The sequence below is a fragment of the Papio anubis genome, chromosome 11 (assembly GCF_008728515.1).
Source record: "Papio anubis isolate 15944 chromosome 11, Panubis1.0, whole genome shotgun sequence".
Lineage (NCBI taxonomy): Eukaryota > Metazoa > Chordata > Mammalia > Primates > Cercopithecidae > Papio > Papio anubis.
In genome coordinates, this window is record NC_044986.1 from 70,437,266 (window position 1) to 70,462,592 (window position 25,327).

At 50.2% G+C, this 25,327-nt stretch overlaps 1 protein-coding gene across 16 annotated transcripts in view; it reads right to left on the reverse strand.

The window, feature by feature from the left end:
- Positions 1–506: 506 nt before the first annotated feature.
- LOC116269451 (calcium/calmodulin-dependent protein kinase type II subunit gamma-like) overlaps positions 507–25,327 on the reverse strand; it is a 53,276-nt gene continuing 28,455 nt past the window's right edge. For 4 of the 16 annotated variants that reach the window (XM_031652300.1, XM_031652301.1, XM_031652314.1 and 1 more), the window contains 8 exons: positions 21,748–21,831; positions 21,459–21,501; positions 18,829–18,891; positions 16,759–16,802; positions 7,416–7,448; positions 4,612–4,680; positions 3,382–3,426; positions 507–1,090 (listed from right to left, as the gene is read on the reverse strand). In XM_031652300.1, the coding sequence (XP_031508160.1) occupies positions 1,001–1,090; positions 3,382–3,426; positions 4,612–4,680; positions 7,416–7,448; positions 16,759–16,802; positions 18,829–18,891; positions 21,459–21,501; positions 21,748–21,831 (471 nt within the window). In that variant the 3' untranslated portion in view covers positions 507–1,000. The remainder of the gene's footprint in view (positions 1,091–3,381; positions 3,427–4,611; positions 4,681–7,415; positions 7,449–16,758; positions 16,803–18,828; positions 18,892–21,458; positions 21,502–21,747; positions 21,832–25,327) is intronic. The other 12 variants (XM_031652304.1, XM_031652307.1, XM_031652308.1 and 9 more) reach the window with 10 other exon arrangements.

A 25,327-nucleotide genomic window follows, 5' to 3' on the forward strand; every position in this document is an offset into this window, starting at 1 on the left:
TGACCGGCCTTTTTTTTTTTTTTTTTTTTTTTTGAGAAGTTTTGCTCTTGTTGCCTAGGCTGGAATGCAATGGGGCGATCTTAGCTCACTGCACCCTCCACCTCCCAGGTTCAAGCGAATTCTCCCACCTCAGCCTCCCAAGTACCTGGGATTACAGGTACCTGCTACCACACCTGGCTAATTTTTTATATTTTTAGTAGAGATGGGGTTTCACCATGTTGGCCAGGCTGGTCGTGAACTCCTGACCTTCAGGTGATCCACCCATCTTGGTCTCCCAAAGTGTTGGGATTACAGGCGGGAGCCACTAGGCCCGGCCTTTTTTTGTAGTTTTAGTAGAGATGGGGTTTCAGCATGTTGGCCAGGCTGGTTTCGAACTCCTGACCTCAAGTGATCTGCTTGCCTCGGCCTCCCAAAGTGCTGGGATTACAGGTATCAGTCACCTTGCCTGGCCTATTTATTTGTTCCTAAAATTTCTTTTTTCTTTTCTTTTTTTTTCTTTTAATAGAGACAAAGTCTTGCTATGTTGCCCAGGCTGGCCTCAAACTCCTGGCCTCAAGCAATCCTCCTGCCCTGGCCCTCCCAAAGTTCTGGGATTACAGGTGTGAGCCAGCACTCCTGGCCCATCACAGTCTTAAAACCAAAAGTTCTGTGTCCGGGGAAAACCAGGATGATTGGTCACTCTATTTATGACTCATGACACTTGTGGGCTACTTTGGCAGGGACTTAGGGTACCCCTGTTCTGGGATGGCACATCATTATCAGCGACAGGAACAGTTCTCTGAGCCCTGGCCCCTGGAGAATCTCTAGCTTAGCTATTTTAGACTTGGGGTCAAAGAAGAGAAGCCTCTTGCCCAGCTCAGCAACACCACACAGGGGCCTCGTATCTTGGCTTGTGGAAAGTAGCTTTTATACCAAGCCCTCTCCTAGGGGCATAGGAGCCAGCATTCCCAGTTCTGGGAGCAGAAAAGGCGGGTGCCCCATTGGAGCCCAGGTACCTGGGTCACTGCTGGAGTCCTTCCCCCTCCAAGGGCCAGCACCTACCTTTGAGGTCCTCATCTTCTGTGGTGGTGTTGCAGCTCTCTGTGGAGCCCTGTAGGCCAAAAAGAATATGTTTCTATATGCTCCATCCCTTGGAAGCCAGAGGAGCAAAGCAGAACGAAAGCAGAGTTTGTGCTCCTACAAGAGGTGCAAGGAGACCGTGGAAGGTTCTGCTTCCACCCTGGCTGTCTGACTCTTCCCAAATCTCCTCCCTAGTCTTCCCCCACTTGGTAAATGCCCCTAATTAGACCAGTTATTCAGGCTAAAACCTGGTGTCATCCTCAATCCTTCTCTTTTTCCCTTATATTCGGATTGCCCAATCTAAAAATAAAATCTTTTGGTTCTGCCTCCAAAGTAAATCCCATGTCTTACCTCTTCACTTCCAATACACAGCTACAACCTGACTCCAGGCCACCAGCATCTCACACCTGAACCGCGATAACAGCTTCATGGTCTCCTTAACTTCCCCTAGAGTTTTTTTTTTTTTTTTTTTTTGGAAACAGAGTTTTGCTCTTGTTGCCCAGGCCAGAGTGCAGTGGCATGATCTTGGCTCACTGCAACCTCCACCTCCTGGGTTCAAGTGATTCTCCTGTCTCAGCCTCCCGAGTAGCTGGGATTACAGGCGCCTGCCACCACGCCTGGCTAATTTTTGTATTTTTATTAGAGACAGAGTTTCTTCATCTTGGCCAGGCTGGTCTTGAGCTCCTGACCTCCGCTGATCCACCTGCCTCGGCCTTCCAAAGTGTAGGGATTACAGGTGTGACCCACCGTGCCTGGCCCTCCCTAGAGTTCTTGATCATGATGTGGCCAGAGTGATGTGTTAAAGTGTCAGATAGATTCTATTACTCCCAACAGCTTCTCCTTGCTGCTGGAAGAAAATGCAAACTCCTACAAGGGCCTCTGTAGCAGGCCCTGCTGCTTCTCCAACCTCATCACTCTCCTAGGTTCTCCCCGTGTCACTTCCCTCTTCCCTCTGCTTGATTACACATGCCACACCTGAGCTTCAGTTCCTTCTGCCTAGGGCACTCAGCCTCAGAGTTGGCCTGGTTGCCTCCTTCCCACCCACCATTCAGTTTTTCGCTCAGATATCACCTCCTGAAAGAGGCCTCCTCCTGACTACTTAATTCAAGGCCCTGTTCTCTCTCTCTCTCTACTTTGGTGGGGTTTTTCTGTTTTCATTTTTTAGATGGAGTCTTGCTCTGTTGCCCAGGCTGAAGTGCAGTGGCACGATTTCAGCTCACTGCAACCTCTGCCTCCGAGGTTCAAGCGATTCTCCTGCCTCAGCCTCCCAGGCAGCTGGGATTACAGGGATGTACCACCATCCCCAACTAATTTTTGTATCTTTAGTAGAGATGGGGTTTTCCCATGTTGGCCAGGCTGGTTTTGAACTCCTGACCTCAAGTGATGCGCCCGCCTTGGCCTCTCAAAGTGCTAGGATTACAGGTGTGAGCCACTGCACCTGGCCTTCTCTCTACTTTGTGCCATTTTCTTCAGACTACCTACTGACATTAGATTTTATCTTATTTATTTCTTTGAGAGACTAAGTCTCACTCCGTAGCCCAGGCTGGAGTGCAGTGGCATGATCTCAGCTCACTGCAACCTCTGCCTCCCAGGCTCAAGCGATTATCGTGCCTCAGCCTCCCAAGTAGCTGGGACTACAGGCACGCACCACCACACTGCTACTTTTTTGTATTTTAGTAGAGACGGGGTTTCACCATGTTGCCCAGGGTGGTCTCAAACTCCTAAGCTCAGGCGATCTGCCCACACCTTGGCCTCCCAAAGTGTGAGAATTACAGGTGTGAGCCACAGTGCCCGGCCTATTTTATCTGTTTGCTTATTGGTTTTTTATCTGCCTCCCATCCCACCCACCGTTTGAACAGGTAATTTGTCTTGTCACCTCTCTAAACCAGAGCCATGGATGGTATCCAGGCTTAACAGATTGGTTCAGGAATGCTGGTGAAAACACCAAGGGCACAAAGGGGCCAGGCCACGGAGAATGCTCCAGGGTCCAGAGATGCTCTTGCCTGTTTTTCAGTGAACGTTTACTCTCATTTAAACTTCCAACATATGGAGGAAGATTCTATTATTATCATCCCCAATTTGCAGATAAAGGATACTAAGGTGCAGGGCCAGGATTCAGACCAGGTCTGTCTGACTGCAAAGCCTGGGCTCCGTAAGGTAGAAAGCCCTTCCTCAGAATGGAGCAACTATGAGCACAGGCTACCTTCAGCTGAGCCTCTGCAAACGCCTTGGCTTCAGGGTGCAGCCTGTAGACCCCTGGGACCCAGCCCACCTGTCTCCTGCTGACCTGGAAAGCAGGAGACAGGCTCAGGAGCCACTCACCTTGATCCCATCTGTAGCGTTGTGTACCACAGTGGTTTGTGGTTCCTGTGAGAGAAGATGAAAATTACCCTTCCAACTTGGGAACAGACTATGGCTCTTCCCTGAGGAGCCCCACCTGCACCCCAGGACTCCCACAGACCCTGTGATGACCACTGAGGCCTGCCCACCAGCCATCTCCAGAAGACAAAATGTCCGGCTCAACTGGGGTCCCAGGCAGCTGGGATAGCCCTGGATTTTGGCAGTAGCACTGGCTGGTAAGAAAGAGAGGCCTGGCAGGTGCAGGTGCCCAGGAGGCTGAGACAGCAAGGGCCTCTGTCCCTGATTCCTGTCAGTTCTGAGGGCTTTTTCCACATGGGGTTCCCACAGGGCAGGTACACTGGAGGAGCTGTGGGACTTAGGGCACAGGCCGGGCCCTGCCACAGTGTTCATCACAGGGTGTACACTGGGGAGAAGAATGAGGTCTCCCAGAAAGAGCCAGGACAGGAATCCCCCTCGGCAAGCTGAGCCCAGAGAGCCACCCGCTGCGCCCGCCTTCTGCCTTCCCTAGTTCCTGGCCCCACACCCGCCACGTCAGGTGGCACGAGGGTCCGCAGGAAGGAGGGGAGTAGCAGGCACCATCACTCCTCCCTCTTTCCCAGTCACCCCCTGCTGACTCTCTATTTAGCCACCACTAGCAGAGGGAGCTCCAAGAGCACACAGAACCCCTGGAGGAGCCCAGAGAGAACTCAGCTAGCACGAGGCGCTCCAGGAGCCTGGAGACCTCAGCACCATCCAGAGGTGGGGACCCCAGCCCTCGTTCCTGTTTCTGGCTTTGCAAAAGAGAGACTGAGGCAGGTTTTACAAGGAGGCCTCCAAGAACTGATGTTCAGGTCCCAAGAAAGCTCCTACCCTCTCCTTTCCTAAGCAACTCACCTTCCCAGCCCCCACAGGAGACCCACTGGGGGTCCTGGGCTGGGCCTAGGAGGTTCAGCTGAGAGCCCTGATCACTCTTCCCCCCACCAGCGAAAGGAGCAGGAGCAGGAGCAGCAGTTCTGCCATGCGGGACGGAGTGCGGCCAGGCGGGACAATGAAGGGGAAGGGGCATACAGGGTGGCACACAAAGCAGTCTGCTCTATGGGGACCAAGAAAGGAACAGGCCCAGGAGGTCAGGGAGGGGGCACAAGAGGAGGAAGAGGGAAGGGGCAGGAGGCAGCCAGGGGCAGAGGCAGAGAAGCTGTAGTCAGGAGGTACCATGGCCGTCTGCAAGGGCGCGGGCTCTTGGGCTGGGCTTACGAGACTGTTTTTGTTGTTGCTCTGTGGCTGAGACAAGAAAACAGATGGTTTAGTTCCTCCAGAGTCCCCAAGGCCACTCAGGTTCAACTCCCAGACCTCCCTTGCCCCCTGGCCTGGCCTGGAGGAGGTAGGCCTGAGGTGGCCTCCATACGCTGTGCAGATGGAAGCGATGGCTGGAGAGATGATCGGAGGAAGTATTTGTGGGACCCAGAGACGTAGCTCTTGGGGCACCCTTAAGGCGGGACAAGCCCAAAGCCTTGTTTTAAAGTATCTCTCCAGAAATCTCTGCTTATGCCAGGTGCCATGTCATTGCACAATCCACACCTGACCCAAAGAAGTTCAAGATCTTCTTCCCACCATACAGGGAAAGGGGGGGTAATTTACAAGAAAGCAAAACAAAATTCAGAAACTCTGGTCCCCTATCTGTGGGCAGTCTCCTGCTGCCCTTTCAACCCAGCACCTTTATTTCCTTCTTACAACACCAGCTCGAAGCCTGAAACAAAGAGAAAGGAGAAAAGAAAGTATGCCTGGCCTAAGAGATGGTGTCCAGAGGATGGGGGTGGAAGTCCATTTCAGACCAAAACGCATTCACTGACCTCAGGGAGCAGAGTCAGGGCTGTGCTGTTCACCTTTTTGCCTGACAAATCTTAGGCCTGATCGGCTAGAAGTAAGGGCAGTATTCCGGGGAGGGGCAGGTGAAACCCAGAGGGGCTGTGGCTGTAGTCCCAGAATCTGGCCTCCAGGACAGAGTAGGCCACACACAGGCCAACATTCCCAACAGCACCATGACCACCAGGGATACTCCTTGCCTTTCAAAACTACATGGTGGTGGCCGGGCGCGCTGGCTTACACCTGTAATCCCAGCACTTTGGAAGGCCAAGGCGGATGGATCACCTGAGGTCAGGAGTTCAAGACCAGCCTGGCCAACATGATGAAACCCCATCTCTACTAAAAATACAAAAATTAGCCAGGCGTGGTGGTGCATGCCTGTAATCCCAGCTACTCGGGAGGCTGAGGCAGGAGAATTGCTTGAACCCAGGAGGCGGAGGCTGCAGTGAGCCAAATTGCACCACTGCACTCCAGCCTGGGCGACAGAGCAAGACTCCATCTTAAAAAAACAAAAACAAACAAACAAAAACATTACACAGAGCGGCACAACAAGGGAGGGGCAAGGGGAAGATGGAAGGAAGGAAGGAGGCTGATCTCCAGGGCAGGGAGCCATATCCATGTGATATTCTCTGCCTCTGATAAGTTCCCTAACCAGCATACTCAATCTCACTGAGTTCCAGTGGGGTTGGGGGCCACTGAGAAGCAGCCTGATGCCTGCAAATTCTTCAATAGGAGGTGGGACAAATGTGTGGCTACCATCCCTGCACAGGGCACAGATGATACACTGACAGCTAGAATGTGTGTCTTCTCTTCTAGGACATACACAGAAAGCATCCTACTTCTTGCCTGGAGGCCTCTTGGACCAGACCTGAAGCCGTCCACTGCCAGCTTGCTATCAATGGCTCAGACATCCCCAAACCCAGGGCTAGGCATGGAACCTCAAGCCAGGCACCAAGTGACTCCCTGAACAAGACTCCACAGACTGCGGCAGGCTAGAGAAGAGGGGTCCCAGGAGTAGTGAGACGGTGCTCTAAACTCATAGGAGCTCTGCTGTCTCCATTCCCACCAAGAAGAAGCAAAGCCCACCTAGCTCAGTGAATGATGCTGACCTGTTTGGGGTTGGTTAGAGAGGGCTGCCCTACCTGTAAATCCCAGCTGAGGCCAAGACCCTCACAGGGGGCAAAGACTCCAGAGTGCCCATAAAACCTGCAGAGGGCTGGGATGTCACCCAAGTGGCCCCACCTCTGGTTTTTTTTTTTTTTTTTTGAGACGGGGTCTTGCTGTCGCCCAGGCTGGAGTGCAGTGACACAATCTCGGCTCACTGGAAGCTCTGCCTCCTGGGTTCACACCATTCTCCTGCCTCAGCCTCCCAAGTAGCTGGGACTACAGGCACCTGCCACCATGCCCAGCTAATTTTTTGTACTTTTAGTAGAGACGAGGTTTCACCATGTTAGCCAGGATGGTCTCGATCTCCTGACCTCGTGATCCGCCTGCCTCGGCCTCCCAAAGTGCTGGGATTACAGGCGTGAGCCACCACGCCCGGCCCCCACCTCTGGTTTTAATGGATGGTTTCATAGTGACTCAGGCTGCTGCGTTGCCCTTGGTGCCCAGTGTACTGTGAGAAAGATGAGTTAGCTGTTCCCCTGAGGGCTGGGTGGGCAGGATGAACCACTGGGCACAGCTGGAGAATGGGATTTGCATGGGGGCAGAGCCAGGAGAGCGAGACTCACAAGTGGGAGCCTGCAACCAGCTCCTCTGCCCACCACACAGTTGCCCTCCAGCTGCCAGTCTGTAGGAAGCAGCTGCTCATGCCTGGGAAGCAGGGCCTCTCCTTCTGGGTGACAGCGAGTGAGGGTCTCTCCCTTGCTTGCCCCAGGTCCCTACCAGCTTCACATCCTACCCTGGGCTGCTGGGGGCTGTCCAAACTCCACAGCAGGGGGTGCCACACCACCCCTTCCAATGCCCACTTTTTAGGCCACTGGGTGACCTTGGGCAATGGCCCCCGCCTGGCAGGACAGGCCACACCTGCCCACACAGCACAGACATGCAGTGAGGATGAGTGAGGCACACGCACGTGGCAGAACGGGTTTGCGTGGCTGGCAGGAGGGCACAGGCAGCATGGAGTGGGCGATGGGTGGGCAGGCAAGGCTCACCATTAGGTGCACGCTGGAACTCGACTTCCTTTTCTGGACACACCACAGCAAGAGGGAAAGAGAAGGGGAAAGAGGAGGTAAGAAGAGAAGCACAGAGACGCTGCAGGTTAGCGCACCAGCATGGGCTCTGCATCGGGGAGAAAAGAGCGGAGGGAGACCCGGAGTCCAGCACCAGAGGGTTAAACAGCACATGGACTGACAGGCACTCATACCCTCCAGACCCTGGGAGGGAAGAACTCTTTTGCAGTCAGGTTCATAGACACAGATTTAGTCTTCTGAGATGTCTCAGCCTTGCTCAGAAAAAGCCTCTTAAGGAGATTAAGTCACAAGTCTGTGAGAGGAAGTATCATTTCGCTACAAATTTACAGGTCTGGGTTCATAGGGTTAGCTCACCCTGTAATGTTATTTATTTTCTCTCATTACTAGAACTGTCTGAAATTCAAGTGAGCAGCCACCAGGGAAAAAGCAAAAGCTACTATAGGCTGTCCTCAGCTTTAATAAAATTTGACTTCTCACTTCGCTGCACCCCTACTATGCTTTTTAGATAAAGATGCTGAGCTTTGAAAATCACCTAGCAGTTAAATGTTGGCCTTCCTTTGTCGGTATAGCCACGCTTGTTTACAGTATTTGAATTTTTTATAGCATTTTGCAATTCGTGGGAAATGGAAACGAAGGAGTGCCAGTGATTAAAACTACAGTGATCATAAAAATGCAGGGATGTAAGCCACAAGGAATGTTGAAAGCAGTGATTCCTCAGCCTCTACTAAATGCTCACGAACTTTACGTTCACATGTGAAACAGACGCATCAAGATGAAGACCACGCGGAATGCTAAAAATATATCCCAGAAGACTGCGTCTAAAAGGTGAAGGGTCATTATGAATGTCGTCATTAGCTCACTGGGGGTAAGGTCCCCCCAGAATATGTCTGTCTGTCATTCAACTTTTGCACATACATTTAACAATGTCCAGCAAACACTGAGGGCTGTTTCAGGTACAGTAAACACAGCTGATAAACTGCTCCTGCTCTCAAGGGGCCAGCATTCTTTAGAAGGCATTTTCAAGGATTATTATTATAATCAATGAAAGAGGCTACAGATATTGACAATGGTCCATAATTTAGAATTAGATCTAAAGGAAAAGAAAAACCTAAATATAGTTAAGCCTCTTTTACATTGGCCTTTTATTTATTTATTTATTTATTTATTTATTTATTTATTTTTTAATGGAGTCTCGCTCTGTTGCCTAGGCTGGAGTGCGGTGGCGTGATCTCGGCTCACTGCAACCTCCGCCTCCTGGGTTCAAGCAATTCTCCTGCCTTAGCCTCCTGAGTAGCTGGGATTACAGGTGCCCACCACCACGCCCCGCTAATTTTTTGTATTTTTAGTAGAGACCGGGTTTCGCCATGTTGGCCAGGCTGGTCTCAAACTCCTGACCTCAGGTGATCCACCCGTCTGGCCTCCCAACGTGCTGGGATTACAGGCGTGAGCTACCGCGCCCGGCCTTACAGTGGCCTTTTAAATATGCTCAAATATGAGATTTTACTTCTAAGATTATCCCTCAAAAAGAGAGAGTTCCCTTATATTCATATATATAACATAGGTAGCTGTGTGTGTGTGTGTGTGTGTATCTCCTTATCCCTTTACCCAACTAAAGTGTTACTGCTTTCAGGAAGGTTCTTATCTTATGTCTCTTTAGAATTTCCACGGTACCTAGCAACATGCCTTATAGTTAGCATACAGGCCACGATCGATCGTTTGCTGAGTAAGCTGGGTTTGCGGACGTTGGTTTTCCCCAGGCTAAAGAAGAGCATAGGTTTCTAACTTGCACTGAATCACAGCAGCAAGAACTCTATGCAGGCACTCACTCACCAGGCCCAGGCTTGGTTCTGGTGATTTTCAGGGCCCTGTTGTCAAAGGCCATTGCAGGATCTTGACTTAAAGCAGATTTTTGACTAATGGGGAATAAGTTCTCAGCCTTCTCCTGGCTGGCTCTATTTTTCCTAAATTGTCCTGCATGAGAACCTGAGATCACCTTTTTCCAAAGACTGTTTCTCAGGTTAGTGAACATTTTTCAATTTCCTTGTCCATCCTTTCAGGGATTTGCCCTTAGCCATGCATAGCTGGGCTCCTTCTGAACCAGCACACTACCACATTGTCTAAATGTGAAGTCTTTTTATTATTTTTTTTAGAGATAAGGTCTTGCTCTATGGCTCAGGCTGAAGTACTGGCATGATCACGGCTCACTGTAGTCTCAACCTCCTGGGCTCAAGGGATCCTCCCGCTTCAGCCTCCTGAGTAGCTAGGACTACAGGTGCACACCACCATGCCTGGCTAAATGCCAGATGATTTCTAAAGAATCATATCTCACTTTTACTTAAAAACTGTATATTTATTTAAAATTTTAAGCTGGAAAAGGGTTCAAACCTCTTTCCCATACTTAATTTAAACAAAATAATTCAAATAGTACTTAGGGAAATAACTTTCTTTTTTAAAGATAGGATGGCCATTCTGGCCTTGGGACTAGCAGAAGGCACGAGTTGTCCTACCCTCTCAGGATCTGAGAGTTTGTGGCCTCTTCAGTCTTATCCTCACAAGTGGCTCTTACTCTTCCACAGACCCTGGGTCACTGGCATCCACCTTCAAAGAAATCTAAATAGAAGCCAAGTCCCCCAAATCAAGAGCACAAGATAGACTAGCTGCTCAAACCAATGCTAGTATTTCGAACATCTTGCAGAAAGCTTCTGAACAGTTAAAAAGAAATTGCTCTATGGACACTTAAGCGGTAGGAATTGAGGAGGGGGAGTTGGGAAGGGAAGATGGGATCTAAAAGAAGAATCCATGATGCTGAAAGCTCAAGACCGTCTGAGCTACGTCACAGGCCTCCCTCATAACATTGATCAAAACCTTGACTTTCAGGAGAGCCTGGAAAGGTCAGACTCTTTTGCTTTGTCCTCTCCTTTTCATTTGTCACCCCTTTGATGCAGCCACAACATCAGTTGTTATTTACCTGTTTCATATTATAAAAGGACTGCAGCCACAACACAAGCAATTTGGAAAACAGAAGGGGCATGGGAAAACCACTCATACTCCTAGCAAAATCTTCCAGTCTGTTTAAAAAATGCAGTCAGCCGGGTGTTGTGGTTCATGCCTGTAATCCCAGCACTTTGGGAGGCCAAGGCAGGTGGATCACGAGGTCAGGAGACCGAGACCAGCCTGGCCAACATAGCAAAACCCCGTCTCTACTAAAAATACAAAAATTAGACGGGTATGGTGGCACGTGCCTGTAGTCCCAGCTACTTGGGAGGCTGAGGTTGGAGAATTGTTTGAACCCGGGAGGCGGAGATTGCAGTGAGCCAAGACCGCGCCATTGCACTCCAGCCTGGGTGAGAGTGAGACTCCGTCAAAAAAAAAAAAAAAACAAAAAACAAAAAGAAAGCAATCTTTTAAGATATCATTATAGGCCAGGCGTGGTGGCTCATGCTTATAACCCCAGCACTTTGGGAGGTCGAGGCGGGCGGATCACCTGAGCTTAGCAGTTCAAGACTAGCCTGGGCAACATGGTGAAACCCCGTCTCTACTAAAAACACAAAAATCAGCTGGGCGTGATGGCACATGCCCATATTCCCAGCTACTCAGGAGGCTGAGGTGGGAGAATCACTTGAGTCCAGGAGGTGGAGGTAGAAGCGAGCCGAGATCACACCACTATGCTCCAGCCTGGGGGACAGAGTGAGACCCTGTCTCAAAAAACAAAAAAAAATATATCGTTATAACATACAATAATACAAGCATATGCCCTATCTCTTTTCTTTTTTTTTTTTTTTTTAATTGAGATGGAGTCTTGCTTATGTTACCCAGGCTGGACCTCCTGGGTTCAAGCAATTCTCCCACCTCAGCCTCACAAGTAGCTGGGATTAACAGGCATGAGCTGTCACACCTGGTATTATGCTTTACTTTAAAAAAAAAAATAGTATTTTTTTAAAAATTCTGATAACAGTAGTGCACAATCTAGATGAAAAATGTAGGATACAGAAAAATGTATAAGAAAAAAAGTTTCTCAAATTCCCATCACCTGGTGAAGTTACTGTTGACACTTCAGTGGGCTTTCTACCAGTCCCTTTTTTATCCACATATTATATACTGAATAAATATCTACAAACACATTTCTTCAAACCAAATTTAGATGATAATGTATGTACTCCTTTATTTATTTTATTTTTTGAGACAGAATCTTGCTCTGTCACCAGGCTAGAGTGCAGTGGCGCGATCTTGGCTCACTGCAACCTCCAACTCCCTAGTTCAAGCGATTCTCCTGCCTCAGCCTTCTGAGTAGCTGGGATTACAGGCAAGTGCCACCATGCCCAGCTAATTTTTGTACTTTTAGTAGAGACAGGGTTTCACCATGTTGGCCAGGCTGGTCTTGATCTCCTGACCTCGTGATCCGCCCACCTTGGGCTCCCAAAGTGCTGGGATTACAGGTGTGAGCCACGGTGCCTGGCTTGTCTGTACTCCTTTATATGCCACTTCCTTCACTTAATATAAAACATTTCTGCACTTTTTCACTTAAACATCCCTATAGTCATGAAAATTAATATTTTGTAATAGTTTATTACATAGATTTCCTATAATTATTTAGTCATTTATTGGCTTTTAAAAGATCTTTTTATTTTTAAATTTAAAAACATTTTTAAGAGTTGAGGGTCGGCCGGGCGCGGTGGTTCAAGCCTGTAATCCCAGCACTTTGGGAGGCCGAGACGGGCGGATCACGAGGTCAGGAGATCGAGACCATCCTGGCTAACACAGTGAAACCCCGTCTCTACTAAAAAATACAAAAAAAATAGCCGGGCGAGGTGGCGGGCGCCTATAGTCCCAGCTATAGGGAGGCTGAGGCAGGAGAATGGCGTGAGCCTGGGAGGCGGAGCTTGCAGTGAGCTGAGATCCGGCCACTGCACTCCAGCCTGGGCGACAGTGCGAGACTCCCTCTCAAAAAAAAAAAAAAAAAAAAAAAAGAGTTGAGGGTCTCACTATGATGCCCAGCTGGCCTCAAATTCCTGGGCTCAAGCAATTCTCTCCTGCCACAGCCTCCTGAGTAGCTGGGACTACAGGTATGCACCACTGTGGCTGGCTCCTTACTGGCTTTTCAAATTGTCTCCAATCTCTTTTTTTCTTCTTTTTTTTTTTTAAACAGAGCCTCATTCTGTAACCCAGGCTGGAGTGCAGTGGTGTGATCCTGGCTCACTGTAACCTCAACCTTCTGGGCTCAAGCAATCTTCCCACCTCAGTCTCCCAAAGTAGCTGGGACTACAGGCACGTTCCACCAAGCTCGGCTTTTTTTTTTTTTTTTTAGAGATGGGGTCTCACTACATTTCCCAGGCTGGTCTCAAACTCCTGGGTTCAAGCAATCCTCCCAACTTGGCCTCACAAAGTGCTAAGATTACAGGCATAAGCCACTGTGCCCAGCCTCCAATCTTTTCAGTTATAAATAATGTCATGTTCAACATTTTTCTGCTTTTAGCTTTTCCCTATTTTGAATTATTTCTTTAGGAAAATACTCCCAGAAGTAGAATTAACAGGGTAAAAGAGGTAGAAGCATTTTTATGGTTTTGACACGCAGGCTGTTTTAGAAAGGACCATTCTGGTTTTCACTATCATCACTAGCTAAAGAGTCCAAAAATGGCACCTTGTTTCAATTTGCATTTCTCTGATACTAGTGAGGCTAGAAAGTTTTCCACATTTGTTATCCAGTTCTACTTCCTCGTTTTCAGGTTGTCAGTTTATTTTCTTTGATCATCTATCTACTGTTTTTTGTTTGTTTGTTTTGAGATGGAGTCTTGCTCTGTCCCCCAATCTGGAGTGCAGTGGCGTGATCTTGGCTCATGGCAACCTCTGCCTCCCAGGTTCAAGTGATTCTCCTACCTCAGCCTCCCGAGTAGCTGGGACTATAGGCATGTGCCACCACACCCAGCTAATTTTTGTATTTTTAGTAGAGACGGGGTTTCACTATGTTGGCCAGGATGGTCTCGAACTCCTGGCCTTGAGTGATCGGCCTGCCTCGGCCTCCCAAAGTTCTGGGATTACAGGTATGAGCCACCGTGCCCAGCCTCTACTGGGTTTTAAGAGGAATTATTTGTTACAGAAACTCTTTCAATAAAAATATCAACCCCTCCCATCACAACTGCTATGAATATGCGGTTGGCCTTTTAATTTTGGGTGGTCACTAGCCTCTGGTTCCCACCATAATACTGAAGCTCTTTTCTCAAAAGAATGTGGCATAAAACTTATTTACTGAGCACGTATCAGGGTCAGACACATAACACATTGCAGGGCTAGGTTCCCCACACATGTCCTCATTTAGAGCCTTTACCTAATGATGTGTCTGCCCAGCCCTCATCCTCATGGTTCCTGGAAGAGCTGCTGCTGCTGCTGCTACACGTCTGTTTTTCCCCTACCTCTCTGTCCTGCCTCCATTTCTTTGCCGACTCTTGTTCCAGCCCTTTCTTAAGACATAACCCCGAAATTTTGCCTTTACCAGACTCTCAAACCTTCATGTGCTTTGGATGCATGAAAGTGTTAAAATTCACAGATTCTGCCTCCCAGCCAAGGCCTCCAGAATATGAATTCCAAGCTGGGCCCTGGATGTGCATGGTTTGAGCTGGCTCCTTGGGCTAATCTTACATGGCTGCACATGACCTTCATCTTTGAGACCAGTAGTATCTAGAAAGGTTGGCTGGAAACTTGTTCTGTAATGGTGCCTGTATCCATCCTCTCCCCTCCACCTCAGCAGTCACTGCTTTATTTCAGGTCTCATTTTACGCAATTGCTCTTCCCTTCAGCCATAAAGAAGATACTGAAGTTCCCAGAATCATCATGCTGTTTCAGCCTCGTGTATCTTCACATGCACTCTTCCCTCTGCCTGGACTATCCCTCCCCGCCTGTTTGCTCCTTAACCCAGCAAAATCCAGCTACTCCCTCAAGCTCAATTCCTGGGCTGTCTCCTTCCGGAAGATTCCTGTCCTGGTTTGGATGTTTATCTGTCTGCTCCCCCAGCACCTGCCGGGTGCACACCTCCCTGAGACCTTAGCAGACTGCAGAGAACCAGTAGCTGCCTTGTGTCTCTCCCACTGTGAACACTTTAAAAGGTGGATTAAGTTTTGCCTTCCCAACTCCCAGGGGCATGGCAGGTATCTTTTTTTTGGTTATTTTTTGAGACAGGGTTTCACTCTGTCACCCAGGCTGGAGAGTGGAGTAGCTTGATCTTGGCTCACTGCAGGCTTGAATTCCCTGGGCTTAGGCAATTCTCTCACCTCAGCCTCCCAAGTAGCTGTGACTACAGGTACACATCACTATGCCCAGTTAATTTTTTTTTCCCCCCACAGACAAGGTTTGGCCTAGGCTGGTCTCGAACTCCTGGACTCAAACAATCCTCTTGCCTCAGCATCCCAAAATGCTGGGATTACAGGAGTGAAGCCACTGCACCCGGCTTGCCAAATCATTTCTATCAGCACTCTCACCATAGCTTCCCTGCTCCATAGCCTACGGTATTTCCCACAGTCTGACACAGAAACTTCCAATTCTGCCTGATAACACTGATCCAACCATATTTTTGACATCCCTCTACCACACACCCTGTGTTCTCATTGGGCAGAGAACATCAATATGTATAGGAGAACCCATACACATATAATTTGTTGTTTTTAAGTTACAGAAATGGCATGTTCTTTTCTTTTCTCTTTTCTTTATTTTCAGATGGAGTCTTGCTCTGTTGCCCAGGCTGGAGTGCAATGGCGCAACCTTGGCTCACTACAACCTCCGCCTCCTGGGTTCAAGCCATTCTCCTGCCTCAGCCTCCCGAGTAGCTGGGATTACAGGCACTGGCCATTATGACTGGCTAATTTTTGTATTTTTGTAGAGACAGAGTTTCACCAGGTTGGCCAGGCTGGTCTTGAACTCTTGACCTCAGGTGATCCACCTGCCTTGGCCCCCCAAAGTGCTGGGATTACAGGAGTGAGCCACGAAGCCTGGCACATATTCTTAATTTAAAGAAAACATATAGCAGAAAGTAAAACTGCAAAGTGAGTCTCACCTATGTCCCTGCAGCTTTCTCCAGTAAGCTCTCTCCTATGAGCTTCCTGGACTAAACCATCTCACGTGGGTCCACTAGCAGCGCTCAGATGACTCCAGGGCACGGCCCCCTTCCTATGGCGACTGAAAGCCACACCCGCTCTTACACCTCTGTTATGTACCCCTCAGAACAGAATGCTGCATGGACCTCTGACGGACAGGTACTTATTAAACACTCTCTCCAACTAAACCTGCCCCTTTTCCTCACCTGGCTCCATCCATCTAGCTCAGGGGCAGAGCTTGGGGACTGCACGATGCCCCCAGCTCCATGTCAGAGGGTGTGCGTGGAGCCCAAGCTCCCCTGCAAGGAGTGGAAGGACAGAGAAGCAGGCATGCAGAGAATAAGGGAAAGAGGAGGGAGTGGGGAGGGAACGGGGCGCATGTGTTTATCTCAGCTGTGGACGCAAGATCTTGGGAAAAGGTCCAGTGAAAATCTAGTCTAGAGTGTAAGTTGGGAGGCTTCAAGATAGCATGAGCTCCTACCCAATGCCCTAGCCCCAGGATCCTTTCTGTCCCCAAAGCATCTACAGAATGTCTTGGGCCCTGTGGGTAGCCCCAGCCACCTCTCCTCTACCTTGGCCAAGCAGCCATTCCCAGCAGGGCTCCTGGTGAGTCCCAGGTCCCTCCTCTTGCCCCAGTCCCATGGGAAAAGCTCCCTCACCCAGTGGGAACAAGCCGTGATCCACCATGGCCCTTGCCTTTTCCTGAGGAGCCTATGCATCAAGAAAGCTCGAGGCTCTGGCACTCAGTGGGATCTGAAAGTGTTGTAGAGAGAAGGAAAAAGACCAAAAGGAGAGTGGTTTCAGGTTCCAAGCCCCATACCCTGCCTAAATCACTCAGTCAAACTTGGCTTTCACTTGATTAAAAGGGTTTGTGATAAAAAGGAAAAAAAGAAAGATAACCAAATGACCTAAAAAACCCAGAGTCAAGCCCTGGAGATGAAGCATCCGTGTGGAAGTCAGGTTCCGGATTCAGCTCTGGTATAAACTATGATTTGGATCACTTCCCCTGAGTCATTCCCATCCAGCTAGGGCCAGGAAAAATACCTCCCTACTTCCCTCTCAGGCCAGCGAAACCTTCTGTTCTGAGCACAAAGGCATCTGGTTTAAAGCAGACTAGCAAGAATAGGAAGATTCCCTGGGAAAGGCGGAACCAGGTGCCAAGAATTCCCATAGTGACTGCGGGGATAAAGAAGTCAGTCTGTTCAGAGGCTGGAGACACTTACCTTGACACCGCCATCCGACTTCTTGTTCAATAGGCTTTTGGCAGCTGTGAAAACAAAGAGGAAAATCAAGTCTCCTGCACTGTACCCTCTCCCCCACCTGAAGTCCGGCAGCCAGATCCACAAGAGAGTGCTGTGTCTGACAAGGGGGCCAAGGATCTCCCGAAACCCCCGAAAGAGGCACTTCCTCTAGCCTCTTGGCAAGAAGGCGATCTCAAGTGGCGTCAGAGCCCTCAGGGTGGCACCTCAGGATCTCCTCTGCAGGAAAGAGGGCATGGATGCACGGCACTTAGAGGAGAAACCATGCTCAGTACTGGAGCTGCCTGGGACACTGGGGACTCTGCCTTTGACAGCTTCCACCCAGGCCTGGAAGCAGAGTGCCAGGGTGAAAGGGTGAGGGCTCCATCCCTAGGTGCCATGGCAGTTCTCTGGATGGCCAAACTGCAAGGATGCAAGACATCTCCTGAGTGTTCTCAAGAAGCAGAGTGTCACAGTTCACACAGGAGACCAGAGGACAGACAGACACAGATACAGAAACCAGGACCACCTACAGGAGGGTTTTGCCAGGGGGTTGAAGCCTTCACTGGGCAGGTCCTCACCAGGTTCACTGGGTCCTAGCTGCCACCCTTTTCCCCAGTGTCCACTCTCTGGACCCGTGAGCAGGAAGGACTGGGCAGAATAATGAGCTGTCAAACAGATTCTAGCCAGGCATGGGGTGACGCTCCAGGCTGATGAGCTCTGTGCCAGAAGGCTGGTGATACCAGCTGGCCACAAAAGGCCACAGGAAGGCAGCAGACAGTGGGGAGGAGAGTCTGGGAGGCACAGGGAGATGGAATCAGCCCAACTGTCTGATCCACCTGGACTGCCTGCCTTGGGTTTTTATCTTGGTTCCACCACTTGCCAGCTGTGTGACCTTTGGTGAGTTACTTAACCTCTCTGAGCCTCAATTTCTTTATCTATAAAATAGGATAAAGTAGGGTCGACATCACAGAACAGTGGTGGGAATCCAGTGGGATTATGCATGAAAAGCACTTAGCAGAGTACCTGGCATATAGCAAGTACTCAGTAAGTGTCCACCATCGTTGTCACTATTGCTGCCACCCTCCTGCCCTTTGGGTAGCCATTCCTCCCCAATCTGTGTTCCCTCTCTCTCCAGTGAGACTAGGGGTCCTCCCATTACAAGAATTCTGGCTCCAGAAAAAGGTCTTTGATCTTATGTTGTGCTGGGTTTGAATGTTGTTTTTTAAATGTGTTGACTCCTGTGCCTGACCTACCACTGTCTAAGTGCTTTCCATTCACCAGCCAGCTCTCAACACTGGTTGCCCATTAGGATCACCTGGGAGCTTAAAAAAGCATATAACCTATCCTATCCCCAAGGCTCTGATTTTATTGTCTGGGGTGGGCTCCTGGCATTAAGACTTCTTATGAGCTCCCAGGTAACGGCTGTACTGCACAGGCGGGGCTGAGAGCCTTCGACAGGGTGATCTTAAGAACCACCATGTAATATATCATCCCCGTTGGGGAGGTGAGGACACTAAGGCTGGGAGAGCTGATGTGACTCGCTCAGGGTGTGGCAAGGCTAGGATCTGAACCCAGGAACAGCTGGCTCTGAGGCTTCTGCACTCTGGAGCCTTTCAGACCTGGAGGCCTGAAAGCGCCAGACTTCACAATTTTGAGGGGCGCAGCTCCTCCGTGGGGTCTTAAACAGTGCTGCGGAAGTCTAGTCCTAGCACCAGGCAGCTCAGGGCAATGCCCAGCACTGTCTCTGAGGGCCCACTGTCGGCTGCGACCCTCCCAGGGCGTCGGGCTCTTGGCAAGTTTCCCGCTGCCCGGCTCCACGCCCCCAGGCTACTGCCCCCTGAGTTGGCAAGCGCCCAGCATGCATGGCTGGTTAGGGGGCTCCGTAACAACAATGCGCTTGCAGATGCCAAGTTAGGTAGTCCATCCGGCATGCCCATCTCAGCCCGCAAGCATGGGACTCGCCTCCCTGGTGAGTGGGCCTGGCATGCTGGCCCTCCTGGTGGGGTGGCAGGGGGCCGAGGCAGGCGGTCGGGGAGGACTCATGCCACATACCTTGCCCGGCCAGGCCGGCGGCGCTCGCGGCAGGCGAGGCGGGGGCGGAGCTCTGCCTGCCAACTGAGGGGATACAGTCTCTCAGTGCACAGAGCCCCGCAAAGCCACGGGGCCGTCAGCAGCGAGCATGCCCCAGCGCAAGGCGCAGCCCAGGCGGCGTGGCCAAGCCAGCCGAGCTGGGGGAGCAGAGCGCCGAGGGCAGGCCGAGGAGGCAGGCACAGCCAGCCCTGCAGCAGTCTGGGAGCCTGGGAGGACCGGGCTGGGCCAGGGCATAGGGAACACTGCATCCCCACCAGATGGAGAGGGCAGCAGTGCCTGTCTCATGACCCCCTCAGGGGAGGGTCCATGGCGAAGTGCTTGAGCCGGTGAGAGGCAGGTGCCCCTTCTCAGGTAGCCCGGCCCTAGCTTAAGGCTGTGATGAAAAGCTCTCCCTTTTAGTCCTTCCCTCTTTAGAAGCTAAATGAGCCCACAATGAGTGAGCCGGGGGCGCAGAGCAGCCCTCTCCCCTCTCTACATCCCACACACTAGAGGGATGGTGTGTGAGACCCAGGGAGGGTCTGTGGCCCTTGTGCAACTAAGTTTACTGGCGGGCCCCAGCTCCATGCCCCCCAGCCCCTCAGAGACACAGGTCCCTGTCTTAAGGGAGGTAGCCGGGAGAGGCAGCATTTTCAGTCTGTGTGTCGCAGTGTGCTGAGGGAGAAGGTACCCAAGAGATAAGCCCCAGAAAGAAAACAAAGGCTGCTGAAGCAATACACTCTGGAGGCCCCAATTCGCTGTTAGCCAAACTGCTAGAGTCCAGGCTGAGCCACATCTCCTATTGGAGGTCAACTGAAAAAACAGCCCTAGGGAAATATATCGGTGCCCTTCCTTCTTGATTGCATCCATAGACACCTCTTTCTGCAGAAGCTTCCGGACAGACTCTGTCCTCACCTGTCCCAGAGTCAGGGCAGAAGAGGACATCCTGGAATGCTTGCGGCATTGTTTGTCTCCTCTGACCCAAGGCAAAGTGAGCTCAAAGGCCAGTCTAAGTCTGGCCAATAAGAACACGAGGCGCTATAGGGATGAATAAAATGCTTTGTCCTAACACTCGATTTCCTGAAACCAGGATGCCAGTTTCCTGAAATGGAGGGGGAGGCTGACATGGAGGCCCGGGGCCACAAGACAGGGCCCTTGCTATTGACTGGCCGGGCTAAAAGAAAAGCAGCATTCTGACTTCACATTTCTTCAACTTAGAGGGTAGAGAGGACAGAGCTTCACTCTAGGGGCAGCACAGAAACGCCTTTAAATGTCCTCTGGAAAGGCTCGTAGACCCAAAAAGTAGAAGCTGCGTCATTAAAGCATAAGAAGCAGGGCGTGGGACTACAGTTGCAACTCCACCGGAGGCAGCCAGCCACGCTTCCCCGTTCCCATCTGCGAGAGGTGGATCCAGACCACAGTATGCCCGTCGTGGATACCCACGACACAAGATCAAGCCCCAAACCAGTGTCAAAGGAGGCCTGAGGCAGGGTACCACCAGCCCAGGCTTACTATCCAGCCCTGGCCTTCCAGAGCTCCATGGCTCTCAGGCTACACTACCAAGCCCTAGGCCTCCCTGCCTGCAGCATCCTCACAGCCAAGGCCCTTGGGGTTACCTGGAGCCAGCGCAGGTGAGCCCATCAGCACGGATACTCAGAAGCGGCTCCCACTGAGTGGTGGTTTAGGCTCCCACACAACCCCCTTTCCATGGTGGTGCAGAGGGGAAGCAAGGGAGGGAGTCTTATTATGGGAAGGAGAAGGGGTGTCTTGAACCAAAACAGTGAGGCAAGGGATTAGAGGGAGGGAGGACCAGAGGAGATGGCAAGCTGGGCAGAGCCCTCTCTGTCTTCAGTCTCGACATTAATCTTTTCCTCACAAAAAAGCCACTGTGCTTCCCAACTGAAGGCAAACAATAATAGGGGCTGGGGTAAGGGTGGGGGCAAGAGGGGAGTGGAGTGTCTTGCATCTTAAAAAGAAATGTCAAGTGTGATTTACAAATTATTGGTCCCACCTCTCCCAATTCTTCATGCAAATTTAAGCAAGTTCCTTTCCCTTTCTCCTGCTGGTCTTTATTTCTTCACTTTTATAGCTAGCATCATAGGGAATATTTTAAGCACAAGTCACCACAAAAGGTTTAAACATCTGGAATAATTTCTATTAGTCATCTCCACTTGGGCAAAATGAAGTAAGAGATCATCCCAGCAGGCAAATGAATGGTGGCAATTTGGCAATTGAGAAGACTCGCTGTACCTCATCTCTCTTTTCTTCCCCCAGCACATTCTCCAAGATCCTAGAGTGGCTACAATCTGTAAAGTGCTGAGAGTCTTCAGAGAGTTAAATAAGAATCCAGAGAAACAAGGTACATAAGCAAGGTGGGCAGGCTACTCCTTGGGAAGTTCTAGGAAATAGAATTCACAAATGTGAGTCCAGCCCCTGAATCTCAGGAGCAGGACTCAGCAGCAGCAGCAGCAGCCCCTCAAAACAGGATCCTCACTCGCCCTGGTCAAGGTGTGGCCCAGGACGCCGAGGAAACCCAGCAGTGCCTGGGATGGCAACAGCCCATTCCTGACCCACTCACCTCGGCATAATCAAAGTACACAGCTGGGAAAACATACCTGAGAAGTTCCTGGAGACAAGCATGGTTGTGAGGATGGCACCCTGGGGAAAGAGGAAGGTCCTGTGAATTCACTGAGACCCTAGAAAAGGGCAGGCTGGTCTTAGGCAAAGGCAGGTCCAGGATAGAGCCTGAAGACATCAGGCCTCTGGGCCCCCTCCCCTGTGACATGTACAACCTTCAGAGCCCAGCTCCAGCCAGGAGGGGAGCTTCCTTCTGTAATGGGGCAGGAGCCACACTTGTGCAAGGCATGATGTCAAGGAGGCTGGCAGCCCAGAAATGACACTCACCTTCAGTTTTCTCCGGGCGTTGAACTTGCGCAAACACTCCACAGTCTCCTGACGATGCATCATGGATGCCACCGTGGATCGTTGCTAGAAACCAAACAGACAGGCTGTGAGCCCCAGCCCAGATCCTCTGCCCCTCCCACAGTCCTGGTACCAACACCATGTCCAGGACAGGGTCATGCACTCAGCCACCCCAGAGTTGCTCTGAAGATGATATGAGGTCACAGATAACACTTTAGAATAAAAGCACTACCCCAAACTCAAGGTTACAAAGGACAACATGAATGTGAGAACGCCGTAACTGATGCTAGATGGGCTGCTGAGAGCACGTCCTATTCTTCCTTGGGAAACGGAGGCTATGGAACAGAAGAGTACCCTGGGGGCTGTGATCCTCATTCAGTTACTCCTTAGGCAGCTGCTTACTGAGCACCTACTGCGTTCCAGATGCTCAGCAGCGAGAGAACGGCAGGGTTCCTGCTCTCTACAGAGGACGTTCCTTCCTTCCAAGAGCCCCTCTCAACACACACCCAGCAAGGTCCTGAATGAAGCCGTGATCCCAGAAGCTAAGGATCGTCACCTTGAAGCATCAATTCTTTTCATCATTCTGGATGGAATTTTTTTTTTTTTTTTCCAACGGAGTCTCACTTTGTCATTCAGGCTGGAGTGCAGTGATGTGATCTCGGCTCGCCGTAGCCTCCGCCTCCCAGGTTCTCCTGTCTTGGCCTTCTGAGTAGCTGGGATTACAGGCACATCCTACCACACCAAGCTAATTTTTGCATTTTTAGTAGAGATGGGGTTGGCCATGTTGGCCAGGCTGGTGGTCTTGAACTCCTGACCTCAAGTGATCCGCTCGCTCACTTCGGCCTCCCAGAGTGCTGGGATTACAGGTGTGAGCCACCGTGCCCGGCCTTTTTTGGATGGAAATTTGTCTTCAGTGAATTTACTGCTAACTTCCTGGCCTCCTTAAACAGAGTCCATGGGACATAGTCTACATTTCCTCGATGACTCAGTTGTCAATACCAGCATCAATTATTATGTAATTTCAGAATATAGTGATGTCCTCAGGGGCTCAAGATACACAGGACTGTAGAGGGTAGGGCCTGCAAAAATGACCCCAGAACAGAATACTTCCCCCATTCTTGGGTGCCTGTTTCAGGTTGCTTGCCCTCTCCCCTTGCTGTTGCTGTCTTCACCAGCCTGTCAGAAAAACAAATCCTGGCACCTGCAGCCAGGTACCCACACCACCACGGGGCTTCCTCGTGATCCTTTCCCTCACCCTTGGCCCACTCTTTCCAGGTCCGGAGGCAACTCTCCCCACCTTCTCTACCTTCCCCAAGTCTCTCATTTTGCCTCCTCCTTGGTGTAAATTTCTCCAAAAGCAAAATGAGAGGTCATCAGCAAGAACCCCTTTCAGCTCAGACTCCCACTCAGAAAGCGATTTTCACCTGCCTCCACCCTAACAGGAGTCTCAGGGGGATCATGCCTCATGCCTGGGGTGGACCCCTTGCCCTTGGCTCAGGAGCTCCCTCTCTTTTTCTGCTATCCAAACCTTTGCTTCCCCAATTAGCCAGGATCTTCAACTCTTTTCCTTTGGACTAGATTCTTCTCCATAAATTATAGTTAAGCCTCTCCTTAAATTAAAAAAAAAAATTTTTTTTGAAACAGCATCTCACCCTGTTGCCCAGGCTAGGGTGCGGTAGCACAGTCATGGCTTATTGCAGCCTGCAACTCTCTAGGCTCAGGTGATTCTCTCATCTCAGCCTCCCAAGTAGCTAATTTAAAAAATTTTTTTGTAGAGATGGGGTTTTGCCATGTTGCCCAGGCTGGTCTCAAACTCCTGGGCTCAAGTGATCTACCCATCTTGGCTTCCCAAAGTGCTGGGGACTACAGGTGTGAGCCACCACGCCTTGCCAATATAATCTTTAAAAAGAATTTTTTTTTTTTAGAGGCAGAGTCTCCCTCTGTCACCCAGGCTGGAGTGCAGTGTCATGATCTTGGCTCACTGCAACCTCCACCTCTTGGGTTCTAGTGATTCTCATGCCTCAGCCTCCCAAGTAGCTGGGATTATAGGTGTGTACCAACATACCCAGCTAATTTTTTATATTTTTCATAGAGATGGGGTTTCACTATGTTGGCCAGGCTGGTCTCGAACTCCTGGCCTCAAGTGATCTGCCCGCCTTGGCCTCCCAAAGTGCTGGGATTACAGGTGTGAGCCTTACATTAAAAGCTCCCTCAGCCCATCCTAATCGAAGTAGCACCATTTATTTCCCACCTCACTGCCTAGCTCCCCATGCCCCTCCTCACCTTCACTCCCTCTTTGTCTCACTGAAAACAGGCTTCCATCTTTCTCTCCACTGTCTCAGTGAAATGATGAAACAATGGCATCTAATGGTCAGAGCCAGGGGATTCTTCCCCAACTTAATCAGGGACTCTTCTGCATCTGATTCCCGACGTTCCCTTACTGAGACCCCCTGTTTCTTAGTTTCTGGGTCTTCTGGAAGGTCTCACTCTCATTGTCCTTTGCTGGGCCCCCTAACTCTCCCTGTCATTTAAATGCTGGTGTGTAGTGGCCGTCTCGTCTCTACTACAGCAATACAAGCTCACCGTTAAGAACTCAACCAGCATAGGCACAGGCCCATCTATAGCATAGGAAGAGGCTATTTCTACAGCCTCACTACCAACTGCACAGAAATGACTACAACCTGGATTTCCAATTTTTAGCTTCTTTTCTAATCTCTAGGACCATATTTCTAACCACCCACTGGATGTGTCTGGCTGGAGGTTGCCAGACACCATACTCAGTAGGCACAAAATGAAAACCATCATCTTGTCTCACAAACAAGCTCCTCCTCTGGTTTTCTTCTGGGCCAATGAGGGTACAACTCTCTGCTCAGGGACCAACTTGAAACCTGGCCGTTCCCACAGATCCCTCTCTCTTCTTTGCTCCCCCAAATCCAACTGGAGAGAATTAAATCCTTTAGGTTCTCTCAAATATCTCTTGAATCTCAACACACTGCACCTTCCCCTATCCTTACCCTCCGCTGGGACCTCACCTGGTCTTGCTTAGACTATTATGACTATTAAAAAAGCCTCCTGAGCTCTCTGTCTCCAGCCCTTTTCTTTCAAAAATTTTCAATTCCCTTGTTTTTTTTTAAAGAGGTGGGGTCTGACCATCTTTCCCAGACTGGAGTACAAACACTATTCACAGGTGCAATCATAGCTCATTGCAGCCTCAAACTCCTGGGCTTATGATCCTCTTGCCTCAGCATCCCCAGTAGCTGAGACTATAGGCACGTGCCACCGTGCCTGGCAATTCATTTTTTATACAACTTTCAAAGTGTTCTTAAATGCAAATTTTGTTCCTTCTTTAAAACCCTTAAATGATTCCCTATGTTTCCAGAATAAAATCCAAACTCCTTAGGCAGAAACTTATATGTCAGGGAATCTTTTGCCTCATTCTCTTGCATTCTGATATTCGCAGCCTCATCGACAACCAAATAACTCAACATTCCTTTAATTCACCACACAGTTTCCCATAACCTCTTACCGTGCTAAACACTGCAGGTTAACGTTCTGAGGACCT